Source organism: Microtus ochrogaster, linkage group LG9 (genome assembly GCF_000317375.1).
Source record: "Microtus ochrogaster isolate Prairie Vole_2 linkage group LG9, MicOch1.0, whole genome shotgun sequence".
In the NCBI taxonomy this organism is placed as follows: domain Eukaryota; kingdom Metazoa; phylum Chordata; class Mammalia; order Rodentia; family Cricetidae; genus Microtus; species Microtus ochrogaster.
The window spans coordinates 35,506,217-35,519,967 of record NC_022034.1 but is presented as its reverse complement, the minus strand read 5'-3'; the positions used below and the strand labels follow the sequence as shown (position 1 = coordinate 35,519,967).

General features: G+C 41.2%; 1 protein-coding gene across 1 annotated transcript in view; it reads right to left on the bottom strand.

The window, feature by feature from the left end:
- The window catches only part of Smpdl3a (sphingomyelin phosphodiesterase acid like 3A), a 20,060-nt gene extending 6,309 nt beyond the window's left edge, over positions 1-13,751 (bottom strand). The window contains exons 1-4 of the mRNA XM_005363643.2: positions 13,463-13,751; positions 7,102-7,315; positions 5,932-6,076; positions 2,026-2,122 (exon numbers count right to left, since the gene is read on the bottom strand). Coding sequence (XP_005363700.1) covers positions 2,026-2,122; positions 5,932-6,076; positions 7,102-7,315; positions 13,463-13,565 — 559 coding nt within the window. The 5' untranslated portion in view covers positions 13,566-13,751. The remainder of the gene's footprint in view (positions 1-2,025; positions 2,123-5,931; positions 6,077-7,101; positions 7,316-13,462) is intronic.

Sequence of the window (13,751 nt, the reverse complement as noted above, 5' to 3'; positions counted from 1 at the left end):
TATCTATCTATCTATCGTCTATCATCTATCCACATAAGTAACAACAAAGAAAATCCATGAATTTAAAAAGCAAGAGGGGAGAGAAAGATGCAAGAATTGGAAGGAGGAAAGGGAGAGAAGAAATTGTGCAACTATATTTTAATCTCAAAAAATAAAAAATAACAACTTATGCACTAGCTTCTAGTTTTAAATAATAGAACTTAAGAGGTACTATGAGACATAAAATCTAAAGAATGAAAATGCACAGGACCCTGCTAGGCACTGCCAGAAAGAGAACACATCAGACCCACATGCCTCACCCTTGAACCAGTGGAGACAATAGCAGAGAATCTTTTGGAGCATTAGGAGTGAGCCCCTCTATTCTGGTATCTGATTTCTTTGTCTTGTGCCCACTCACCAAACATCTATTTCCTTAGCTTTCAATCATGACTAATCACACAGTCTCTTTAACTTCCATTTTCATCCCTATAGTCCCAAAGTATTATGATTTTTCCCACAGTAATAGTAGTGTGTGTGCGCGTGCGTGCGTGCATGCGTGCGTGTGTGTGTGTGTGTGTGTGTTGCATGGAGAGGCTAAAGGCCAACCTCTCTAGTATCATTCCTCAGATGCTATATATCTTGCTTATTGAGACAGGCCTCATTGGCCTGTCCCTCATTGACCTGGACCTCACCAGGCTAAGCTAAAGAAACTCAGAGCCCCAGAGATCCACCTGTATTCACCTCCCAAAAATATTAAAAGAATTGAACTTTGCATAGTTACAACATATAGTAAGTAGCAAGGGGTAAACATTCTGCTATAGTTTAGATTTGAAATGTTCCCCAAGTTTATGTGTTGAAGGTTTGATCCCTGATGAAGGTCTTATAGAGAGGCTACTAAATCACCAGGGGGCATGAAAATCACCCCACTAATAAACTAAATAGGATGTTGGAGGTAGGGTCCAGTCAGCTACAGGCAGCAGAACACAGAAGGAAGGTCTTCAGGTAATGTCTTTTGTCTGTTCACAGAGATTCCTGTGTTCTCTCTATCTTTATCCCTCCTTCCTTCCCTTCCCCTCTCTTTTTTCCATCCTTCTTCCTTCCCTCTCTAGCTCTCTCTTACCTCCCTACCTCATTTGCTGAGAGTCATACCCATCTGCCATGCTCTCTTAGCTTCATCAGGGGCCTGAAGCCTCGGGGCTAGAATACCATGAGCCAGTGGACCTTTGAAAGCAGGAATTCAAATGAATCTTCTTCCCTCAAGATGTTTCCCTTGGGTATTTTTCAACAGGACGGATATGCTTACTAAATGCACATTACCATTTCAAAAGAGGAATGGGAAAATAAGAAGGAAGGCTCAGAGGAAAGCAGGATGACATCCATCGGGATAAACATTAAATCTTAACTCTATGGCTGGCATAGAAACTGGCATGGCAGTGGGTTATCAACTTCAACGGGGCAGCCCTATGGCCTTCCTGACTGCATGGGCTGGCTCTGCTTGTAATTACATCTTCCCTTGGAGGATGTTCCACATCCCTAGCATCTTTAACTTCTGTGATCTCCAAGCACCTTCACTCTACATCTTCACACATCATCAAATCATGCACTGCCCAAGGGAGGAGAAGGAGAGACTACACCCAGGAGAACTCACCGTGCACTCTTCGTGCTACTTGCTATACACATCAGAGCCCATCTGGAAACCTCAGGCTACCAGCTGTTCCCTCATAACCTTGTGCTTTTGAGGTAAAAGTATCTACTCTTTCCTCTCAATCCATTTTCCAATTAAAAACATACATATTTCTTTATATTCACATTCAAAATTCAGCTTTTTCTTCATGTGGAACGTCTTGGTTAAGGATGGGACAGGAAGGCAAAAGGTCCTTCATAAGGTAAACAGGTTCACATGTGTTCTAAGGCCACATTGCTGTTTATTGTCTTTAGTATAATGCCAGCACAAAGACTATCTAGAATCGGAAGGCCTAAACAAACGTTAAAGATTTAAGTCTAAACAAGTAATAAAAAAAGGAAGCAAAACAGTGTTTCACTAACCTTTCCTTAATGTGCTAATGGCGTCTTCATCCAGCCATGGTTTCCAGAGGTCGGCTACAGCACTGTAGACCTTGCTGGTGGCTATGGGCAGCTGGTCCTGGCCACAAAGAAGACAAACAGCGATTGAAACTTTAAAGATCTTTGGACTAACTAAGGGAAGCATTTCTTGAGTGCTGACTATATTAGTTGTCTGTACACACTATGTTCTCAGTCTTTAAGGAATGCCTATAACCTAGCTGAGAAAGGGTAGGCAAAAGGTAACACGCTAAGTGTAGGATGTTGCCAAGGGCTACCATAGAGTCATAGGAGAACAAAACAAGAACATCGTGCCAAGCAAGAAGCAAAGGTAGCTTTAGAGTAGGAATGGAGCAACAATTTCAAGTCGGCATTAAAGTAAAATAAATGTCCAGACATAAACACAGCTCTACAGAGGTGTGTGCTATGTGTTGAGAGAAGCTCATGCTTAGGGCCTTGGCAGGGTTTAGATGGATGATGAGATAAAGAAGTACATTCCTGAGACAATGAAGGCAAGTTTGAGCCTGAACATGCAGGACTGGTGTAGCATGCTATAGGATTAGAGAAAAGTTAATGACTTAAGATTTTAATGAAGTCATTTAGAATGCTATTACAAAGCTGCACAGTTCCTTCAAGATTCAGGCATGTAACTTGCACTAGCCTCTTTGTGGCAGGCTAAGTTGCAACAACATATTGTGATTTTTTTTAAAAAAAAAAATTAAAACATAAAAATTTAGTAGCTGAAAAGACAGCTCAGTAATTAAGAACATGTATTGCAGAGGGTTGAGTTTGGTCCTCAGCGGTGTTGGGTGGCTTACTCTGCCTGCAACATCAATCCCAAAGGATCTGATGTCTCTGGCTTATTGTAAGGAGAAAGTCACTTGTTGGTTCCTCACCAGACAGGTAACTTAGACAGGAAATAATCACACAGAAACTGTATTAATTAAATCACTGCTTGGCCCATTAGCTCTAGCTTCTTATTGGCTAACTCTTACATATTAATTTAACCCATTTCTATTAATCTGTGTATCATCACCTGGCAGTGGCTTACCTGCATTGTTTTGATATGTCTGACTCTGGTGGCTGCTCCACGGTATACCTCTAACTCTGCCCTTCTTTCTCCCAGCATTCAGCTTAGTTTTCCCTGCCTACCTAAGTTTTGTCCTGCTATAGGTTCAAAGCAGTTTCTTTATTCATTAATGGTAACCACAGCACACAGAGTGGACTCCCACATCACTGGCTTCTTTGGACATCTGTATCCATGTGCACATATAAACACACATACACACACACCACAGGGAGGAGAGAGAGGGAGAGGGAGGGAGGAAAGGAGGAAGGAAGAAAGAGGGGAGGGGATAGTTAAAAATAAAATGTTTTCCTTTTGGACTGAGATCTGACTACTGTAAAAAAATAGCTATAATAGGAAGGGCCCTTACCTATGAGGTTGGCAGCACCTGTCTCAAATGTGTAGAAGTAAATAGAAACCCTGCTCAATACTGATTATTTGAGCAGTATGGGAAAGAATTACAGGGTCAGTAACCTGCTTCTGATGAACAGGTGAAGTCCTTGCACATTTCTGTGTATGTTTATGGAGTTACCCTGCAGGTTTAAAGGCTTTCAATGGAGAAATTCTAATCAAATTTTACACTAGAGTTCTCTAAAACTATATCCCAGATAGCTACAGTCTCTAGGGAAATTTGTTCTGAAATTTTCATGTTATATTTGATGTATATGAAGCTACAATGTGTAACAGTGAGAGGGAGCGAAAAAGAGTTGGAGAGGGAAGACTAAATGATGAAAATGATAGAAATACAGTACTCATGTATGAAAGAGTCAAAAACACGTTTTTACATTAAGAAAAGATCAGGAAGGCATGGTAGTGCACACCTTTAATCCCAGCATTAGGGAGGGAATCAGAGACAGAAATAAAAAAGTAACAGAAAAAAAAATCACATGGTAGAAACTTGAAATCAATTTCAATGTGAGAGTACATGCTTAGCATGTGGGAGACCCTGGGATTAGCATGAGGGAGACCCTGGGATTAGCATGAAGGAGACCATGGGTTTAGCATGAGGGAGACCCTGGGTTTAGCATGAGGGAGACCCTGGGATTATCATGAGGGAGACCCTGGGTTTAGCATGTGGGAGACCCTGTGGTTAGCATAAGGGAGATCCTGGGCTTAGCATGTGGGAGACCCTGGGTTTAGCATGAGGGAGACCCTGGGTTTAGCATGAGGGAGACCCTGGGTTTAGCATGTGGGAGACCCTGAGATTAGCATGAGGGAGACCCTGGGTTTAGCATGTGGGAGATCCTGCATTCAATCTCCATCAGTATAACCCATAATCTAGAAATAGGAAGAAATGTAATTTGCGTATATGCAGCCCAATTTACTTAAAATTAGAACAATTTATAGAAGTTAGTAATTATATCTTTGACTTGCTTTAATATTTGACTTGAAGAAAAACAAAGATGAAAATAAAATAAAGCAAAATCTCAAAGAAATCCAAAAGGAATTCATGATTTAATAACCAAAAGTTCTCTTACTGAGGGCTTGGGAGTTGCCAGGAAATATATTACACCCTTTTCATATATTATGACTGATTTGCACAAAAGTTTTGCAAGGCAAATATTGTTATTCTTATTGGTAAATGAGTGTCCTATGGAGGAGAATCATGTGAATTATCCAAGGCTAACCAAAGTCTCTGAGCAGGGGAGGATAGAACTGTAATTCTCATGAACAAATCTCTGTACAAATTGATCTCTTTTTTGTTTTGTTTTTTGGGGTTTTGCTTTTGTTTTTTGAGACAGGGCTTCTCTGTGTGTTGTGAGGAAGGCTGCTTTTTGGTTCCCAGACACTTAGCCCTGAAATAATCACACATAAACTGTATTAATTAAATCACTGCTTGGCCCATTAGCTCTAGCTTCTTATTGGCTAACTCTTACATATTAATTTAACCCATTTATATTATTTGTGTCTCTCCACGTGGTTGTGGCTTACCGGCTAAAGTTTGGCTTACTAGCTAAAGTTCCAGCATCTGTCTCCAGTGGGGCTCCATGGCTTCTCTCTGACTCTGCCTCCTTTCTCCCAGCATTCAGTTTAGTTTTCCCTGCCTACCTAAGTTCTACCCTATCAACAGGCCACGGCAGTTTCTTTATTCACCAATGGTATTCACAATATACAGAGGGGAATCCCACATCATCCGTGTAGCTCTGGCTGTCCTAAAACTCGCTCTGTAAACCAGGCTGGCCTTGAACTCACAGAGATCCACCTGTGCTGGGATTAAAGGTGAGCACCACTACTGTCCTGCTTGATTTTTACACAGCTGTAACAGGAAACTGCACCATGACTGAGTATGCACAGGCACCTTAACAAAGGGCTTCTGTGAGTGCTTGGAGCCAGGTCACATCATGCATTTTTTCCTTAATCATATCTGAATCAGATAAGTTGGATTGGAACAGGGACCTTTGGCTATTTTAACAGTTTTTTCTAGTTGTGTCCTTAATCTACCTTAAATCAGAATGTGCTGATCTTTGTATGTCTCATGTAAATGTAAACACTTGTCAATATTAACCTTGCTTGCTAAGTCTATCATAGAAATGGTAAATAAATAAGAAAACATACTGAAAGGACTGAGGAAATTTATGAAGTTTATAACAACAAAAAATAGAATTAAAAATCCACAAGCTATGAAATTTGCAACTAAAATATATTATTGACATAAGATTTTATGAATTTTTCCTTATCTTTTTGAAAATGCCCAAAACCTTCCTTGATAGTTATCCCAGGAGTACTTCCTTGAGACCCATTCATATGCCCCACCTATGTCATAATTTTGACAGTAACAACAGGGAAATCATCTAAGCTCTTCTGGAAGCTGAGGTCAGTTTTACCTGTGGCCAGTAGTCATGATTTCCCAGAGCAGGAAACACCTGGAGGTTTGGAAAAAGGTTCTGTACTGTCATGGTCATGTTAGTGATCACCTTTATAACAGTGCCTGTTGAGAGTTCAGGTACGGGGACATGAGGCGGGCTATCCCTGAAAAGGACACAGAAACTTTGTAAAGACTTCCTAGACTTATGCATGGCAACTTGTTGTAGCTATCATTATAGATGTCTCCTTTAAAATAACAAGTTAAAATTAAAGAGTCAAAGAATAATCAATGGTTCAAAGGTGATGGCATACCCATAGGGCCAACTATTCAGCAGACAAAAGTAAGGGATGAATTGAGCCCAGTTTTTCAAGATCAGCTTGAACACATAGCGAGACACAACCTCTAAAGGGGGTAGGAGAATGAGGTGAGATAAATACTCTTCATCTGCCAACAATTCTCCAAAAAGGGGAAAGGGGAATACAGGAAATTCTAGCTTATTTTCTTGGCTGCCTGAAGATTTGTAAGAAACCCCACAGGATCAGTAAAGTGTAGACTAAAGGACAAAAAGAATAGATTCAAATCTCTATTTTACCAGCAAGTAACTATATACATGTGAGCAAGCTGTTTAGAATCTCGGTGTCTTCATTTCCTTGCCTCTAACATGCAAATAATATGATCTATGGTTACACAGATTATTAAGTAGCAGAATAGAAATCAATTAAAACAGGACCCCACATAAAGTCAATACCTTACAAGGATTAGCAATACTTCATATTTCAGGAACTATACGACTCTCACCACAGTAGGATTCTAAAATAGTTTTTATCATTAAGAATATTGATTGTGTGGTCTAACAATTTTTATATAACACACTCTATTAATTCTGAGAGTCTCACATATGCATACAATTTACTTTGGTCACAGTCACTCCCCATCCCCACTAACACATCCTAGATCAACACCCACCTTCCACTCCCTCCCCACTTCATGTCCCTCTTTTTGTTTTTTAACTCACTGAGTTCAGTTTGCACTGGCTATACACTCATAAGTGTGTGACCATCCACTGGAGCATAAGACCTAGCACATTTTAACACAAGCAATTCTTTATGAATGTAGCACACTAATGAAGATTACCATATCCTGTAGGACGATACTGCATAATTCAGAGTTTATATATGAATGTACTTACCCTGTCCATATCATGAAAGATGCTTCTTGTCCTGAATTCTTAATAAAATCAAATGCTGACAAAATGAGTTGATATGGAGAGTCACACAGGACATCTCCAAAAGGGCCAGGATTGGAGGCATTTGCACCTTTAGAGGAAGCACACACCTTGGTGTGGTCATCTGTAATGTGGTAAGTAGGATCCAGATGCAAGTCAGTCACATGCCAAAACTGCCCTGTTGGTTAGAAAGGAAATACTGATAAATTTGTGCTTACAGTATGATTGAGACATCTGCTCCCCTTGCCACTGAAGGAAGCTGTCACAACTTCAGTCACACCATGAATTTAAGTGCAACTCTCTCCTATGAGATGAAGAAGCGTCAAATAACAGAGGAACATACAACTCATCCGGGTGAACCAATGAGCTAAGAGTTAGCATGACTACTCAATAAAGACTCTAGTGCACAACAAAATGTTTGATGCCAACTTTCTGAGTGGCCAGTGCGCTCATCTCATACTGTTTCAATAGCGTGTCTTCTTGCAGAATTTGAGATTTGGGGAATTATTTGCTTTACTCTTATAGAAAAACAATGACTTAAAACATTATTGACTGTACTAGTAGATAGTGTGCAGAATCAGGAAATATTTACCTCAGTTAATTTTTTTTTTTTTGTTTTTTCGAGACAGGGTTTAACTGCAGCTTTGGAGCCTGTCTTGGAACTAGCTCTTGTAAACCAGGCTGGCCTCAAACTCACAAAGATCACCTGCCTCTGCCTCCTGAGTATTGGGATTTAAGGCGTGTGCCACCACTGCCTGGCTCCACTTCAGTTAATTTTTACATAATTTCTTTCAGCATTAAAGGAAAAAAAGACATAAATCTTTAATAGTAGCCATGTGACAAAGATCCAGTTTCTCAGATATTCTTTAAAGCTAACTAATTAGAAAAGCAACCATCATAGAGTTGTATGTTAATATTGTGGGAAGCAAATCTTCTTATTGGGCTCAGGGAAAAGCCAAATATTTATTTGACAGCAATCCTACCTGGAAATCATATTTGCTGCAGTCCATGGAAATCATGCAGTGAGATTTCAACGGGTAAAGCAGAGGGCTGACCCACCAGAATGAATGTGTTCTGATGGAGATAAACCCAGTTTGCAAGTATATTGGTTTATTTTTACAGTAGATCTCTTGTGAAGCTATAAGCATTCTCCTTTGATCCCAAATTCAGCAAAGTATGGATTATTGGGCACAATTCTTTCCTATGTACTGGCATATTGGGTCAACCACACACATACTCTAGAACCTCCAGTAAGAAATTTAGTCACGCAGTCAATAACCTTGGACCCACAATCTAATCTTTGCTCTGTTCCCTGAGATACTTTAGAAGGCACCTCCCGCTGATTATATTCCATTTGGCAGGACATGCAGTCAGGAAAGGAGTCTTTCATATAGATCACATTTGTGGCCTTCAAAGATAAAGAGGAGTCCGAGCTCAGAGAATTGCCTTTGTCTTTTGTGTGTCTATAAATTGGAAACTTCACAGAACAGGGAGACCAGCAGGAGAAGAATAAAGGAACTGATGGAGAAAAGTACGCAGTGAGGAGTTAATTTTGCCCTCAGATCTAAGTCACATGCTTGCTCTAAGTCTTCTGAACCTTGAAAGGGACACTGAGGCTGGCAGTCAGAGGTCCCTGATACATATTAAGCAATATTACTTTATTGAAAGAATTATTAGAACAATCATAGTATCTTTCACTATGGATCTGTGTTATATGTCAGATGTAATTTATATGACAGATGTGGTATTACAAATTTTGTATATGTTGTATCATGTCATTCTCAAAAGGACTTTATGACGTTGACTTACCATTTTGAGTTTATAGTAGGGATACTAATGGTGAGTGTGATATGAATGACAGATATCCCCCACAGGGTCAGGCATTTGAATATTTAGTCCCCAGCTGCTGTTAAGGGACCTTGAGAAGGTGTAGCCTTGGTGGAGGAAGCACAGTGGGAACTTCAAGTTCATAGCCTCACTCTGCCTCTGCTTCCCAGTTGTGGTTGAAAATGTGATCATCATTGGGTTTCCTGATCCAGCTCCCTGTGCTGTGCCTTCATCCTGGAACTATAAACCCCAACAAACTCTTCCTCTTAGAAGCTGTCTTCAGAGTGGCATTTTATTACGGCAACAAAAGCTAACTAATACACCAACTCAAGTGGAAAATTCAGTAGGTATACACACGTATATGACCCCTCACGTAAAGGAGCCTATATGATGAAGAACCCTTAGGTTTTCTTACATATAATCAACCACTGTGCTGCTTCCTCACATAAAAGTAACACTGAGATTTGTCCAGCATACTAGTAATGATGCTTTTTACTTTTCTGACAGTATAGGACCCTTTAGGGCAACAGAACTAAATTTTGGAATCACAGAAGAGAAAACACTTTCCTTATTTTGTTTAATTCCCATACAAATTTAGTGAGTATATTCTTTGCACTTTTTTCCTGCTTGTTCTCCTTAATTGTTCTTCAAAATAGCCTTCCAACTATGCTACGCAAACATACTTAAAAGAGTTTTGAACTCATTCTGATTCCAAGTTGCATCTGAAATGCATCGGAAGGGACATAGCAAAGCAAGGAGAATAACTGCAAACTTTTTAAGCTGTGCAAAATTGATAAAAAAAAAATAGGAAAAGCGAAGTGCAAACAGTTACAATGGTGCTTTGACTGCTGATCTGGGGCATGCCTATGAGGAACTCTTGAGATTTGATATAGAAAGACCCAGCCCACAATGGAGGGCACGAGGCCCAAGGCAGGCAGTCCTGGATAGTGGAAGTGTGAAGAGAACTGGGCACAAGTAAGCATGCATCATTTCTTCTCTGTCTACTCCTGACGGTGGATGTGACCAACTGCCTTACATTTCTGTTCTGACTGCCCAACAACAATGGGGTAACCATTTGATTATAGCCACAGACATGAAATTAAGACAGCAGTGGACTTGCTAAGTAGCAATGACAAATTATTGTTTTGGTGGTCAGTTCTTGCCAAAGTCCTCATAATTGTATAGCAAGGGTTTATATGTAAGAAAAAGAAGGCATGAACTTTAGGTGAAAGCTGAAATGAAACATTATCCACCATCAATTACTCAGTATTTAAGTCAGTATTTTAAAACAGGAATCGAACGTAATTTCTTTCTTTCTACAAAGCAGAAAATGCCCGAAACATTATCTTGAGTTCAGATATACTCTATCCCAGCACACAAAACAAAGGAGACAAATGGATTGGAATTATCACGTGGGCTGCCCTTCTATCTCATTTCTGTGTACACCTGTGTTTAGATTATTTGTATAAAGTAAATATGCAGTAATTACACATAAAACAGAATAGTGTTTGACAACAGAGACAGACAGCCTGACTTCCATTATAAACTCTACCACCCAGAGATTCAATCTCTGTGATCTTGGCCTGTTTCATTTGTCAGATGGGAATGTAATGTTATCCTCTAAAATAACAGGTAATTTAGCACTAGCAGAAAGCAAGTCCGTAAAAAGCACATGACACCGAGCAAACCACATGTTAGCTTTGCTATCATTATTTTATAAAGCCTGCCATATGAAATTTAATTTCCCCATTTGCTTGTAACCATTCAAGTTCAAGTCCTTAGGACATGTTTAGTACTTTTCTGTAGGCTTTTCTCCATTATTGCTATAGCAGACAGGGAACTGGAGTGCACGGGATTAAACTGAAGTCGAATATCAAAAAGAACAGGCCTGAGACACTGATTGGGAATCTCACCGCAGAACACATGTGGTTTATAACCATTGAACACGGCCTCTCACATCCTTAGTCAAATGGGCTGCCTGACATGGAAGTAGATAATGCTGTCTACATGTAAAACACAGTGAAGATTAAAGTGAATGAGATCATAAACGTATTAAATTTTCATAATCCAAAACTTGAAATGGACTAGGGCACATCCCTCTGACAGAATCCAGTACCTGGTTCACAGAGTTCCAAGAATGGGAATTTGTCTGACAGGTTGGGCCCTTAACAAAGAGGCTTTAATTTATAACTAATGACATTTAGGCAAAGGCAAATTTCAGGATTCCTTCCCTACCATGTGAGTAGTCAATGAGGGCTGAGCTAGAGCCAGTTTCTCCAGATGTCAAGGTCCTGTTTCTGCCATATCACACTACTGGACAGACAAATGTGGGGGCAATAGTTTCACTGAAGGATGGCTATAAACGTGTCAGAACCTCTGGAGGCTTTGCGTCCTAGCTTTAATGAAATTGTACATAAATTGTGTGTGTGTGTGTGTGTGTGTGTGTGTGTGTGTGTGTGTGTGTGTGTTACCACCAATCTGGTCTGTGATACATTCAGTAACACACTGGAGTCAAAATTTTTTAGCACACACTCCAAAGTTCTTTACCAAAATTGCCCACCCCATTCTCCAGTTAATTTTTTCAAAGATTTCTCAAAATATATGTGTTCCATATATCTGGATAGAGAAATGCTTGAAATTTTTCTAGACAGATGTTCAAAATTTTCAAAAAAAAATAAGTCAAGGAAAGTTTAATAATTTTTCCTAGTAAACCCAATGAACCACAACTGTATGGACACAAGTTGTATGGACAACTGTATGTAGTTGTTTAAACAGATGTTGGTTGATCTCTTTATCATGTCAGTTGCCGTGGGCTAAATACACCAAAAGGTGGCAGTCTATTAAATCTTAAAAAAAAAAAAAAAAAAAGTCAAGCAACACTAGGGTGGTTGTCTGTCCTCTAGCAACCTGAACTTGGCATGGGAGAAAACTGGCACTGGGAGTTTAAACACAGTTAGGAAACAAGCAGAAGCCAGGCTGGGTTGAAATTGTGGGTGAATGCAAGGGAGAAAAAGGGGATATCATCGAGTAAAATGATCCATGCGTTGTGAAACCACTGAGTCAACCCATCTGGACTTTACAGTTAGCCTCTCTCCCTTCCAGGCAATGGGAGGTGATTCAACCCTGTCACCTCTCCTACCAAAACAGGAAGCTAAATGAAGCAGATTCACATGACACCACCACCCCCCCCCAGCAAGTTTGCACGAAGACTTTCAACAATTAACTCATTAATGCTAAAAAAGGATTTTGCCTGTGCTGCAAGCTGAGACGTTTTTTAGGTCAAAATCCTGAACAGTCACAAATTTAAATAGCAAATTCCCGGTGCTGAGGTAGCTGTCTTACATACACAATTCCAGCAGAATATAAAAAATAAAAATAAACACAAGGCAACAGTACGATTATATCTACATCTTGGGGGTGGGGTGTTCTGATTGTTGTTTGCCAGAGTTGGCAAACCAGATATGCAATTGTGGCTTGTAAAATTTTGGCAATAAGTCACCCGCACTTCATGTTCAGGCAAAGAGACTGGATCCACCCCAGAATATCCCTAAAGTCTTGTGTAGATAGACCAGCAGCTTAGAGAGATGAAAGAAAGAAGGAGAATTTCAGTCCTCAGTACTGACGAATGTCTCCAGGACAGCTATCTCCTCAGATCAAAACAGAATCCCCGCTCTTCGCAACATCACTCCAGAGGCAGCAAATTATTTTTTTAAAGGAAGCTTAAAATAAGAGATGGGAGGGGGCCTTAGTTTTTGAAACCCAGAGGCATCCTACAGTCTTACTAAACAGTCGGTCTGAAGAGGGACCCCCAAGAAAGATCAGAAGTGTTTAACTGGCCCCATTCCCACAAGTCTGGATTCAGTAATTTTGGAGTGAGGCTGAAATTAGTAGCATTTTACCAAGTTTGGGAACTGTTGTTTTCTGCTGCTTCTGCTGTGGACTAGGGGACCGAGGCGGGCAGGGGGCGGGGCAGGCACCGTGTTGAATGTCAAAGAACTGAACTGTTCACTGCTCAAAAACCTAAGTGCACCAAGGGATAAGGGAGGGCTCACGAGTTTTATTTATGAAAGGACGAGAAACCCGGAGACCCGGAGAAGCAGAAAAAGCCTCCGACTTCACTGAGAACAGGCAGAGGAACGCTTTGTTTAGGACCTAAATGTGGGAATTTTGTCTGTCCTCCTCTGTTCTGGGCACACTGGATGACTTAGGGAGCAGCCCCAGCAAGTCTTAGCTGCCTTTTCCATGGGACAGCAGCTTCGGCTGTCCTCCCCCGGGAGCAAAACAACCCAGACCCAGGATGTAAACAAACGCCCAGCAGACTGTTCGATATGCTCGCCCACGGGGCTCCCCCAAGATGACCCGGTCCCAGCGACCTTGCTGTCTGGCCTTGGACCACATAGTAGCCAGCGTGGCCGCGTCCTATGCCCAGCCGCCCACGCACCGTCGGCGACTTGGCCGGTCCCTTCCACAGTCCCGTGTACAATCGCGATCCACTCACCCACAGCTGGAGCGCGACCGGAGGGCGCCAGGGGCACCCCGAGACCACGGTCGCAGAGCCAGGCAGCCAGCAGGCAGCAGAGGAAGGTGGCCAGCAATGCCATGGCGAGCAGCGGCCATGCAGAGGCTAAGCTAGGGCTAAGGCGCCACTGGGACCCACAGGCCCGGGGGTGGGGAGGAAGCCAGAGTCGCTCCGGGTGTAGACGCCCAGATCACGTGCAAGGACAGATTTCCCCTGAGCAGAAGTTCCCCTGACCTTCTGGACTCTAATTTTATTTTAATATGCCTTC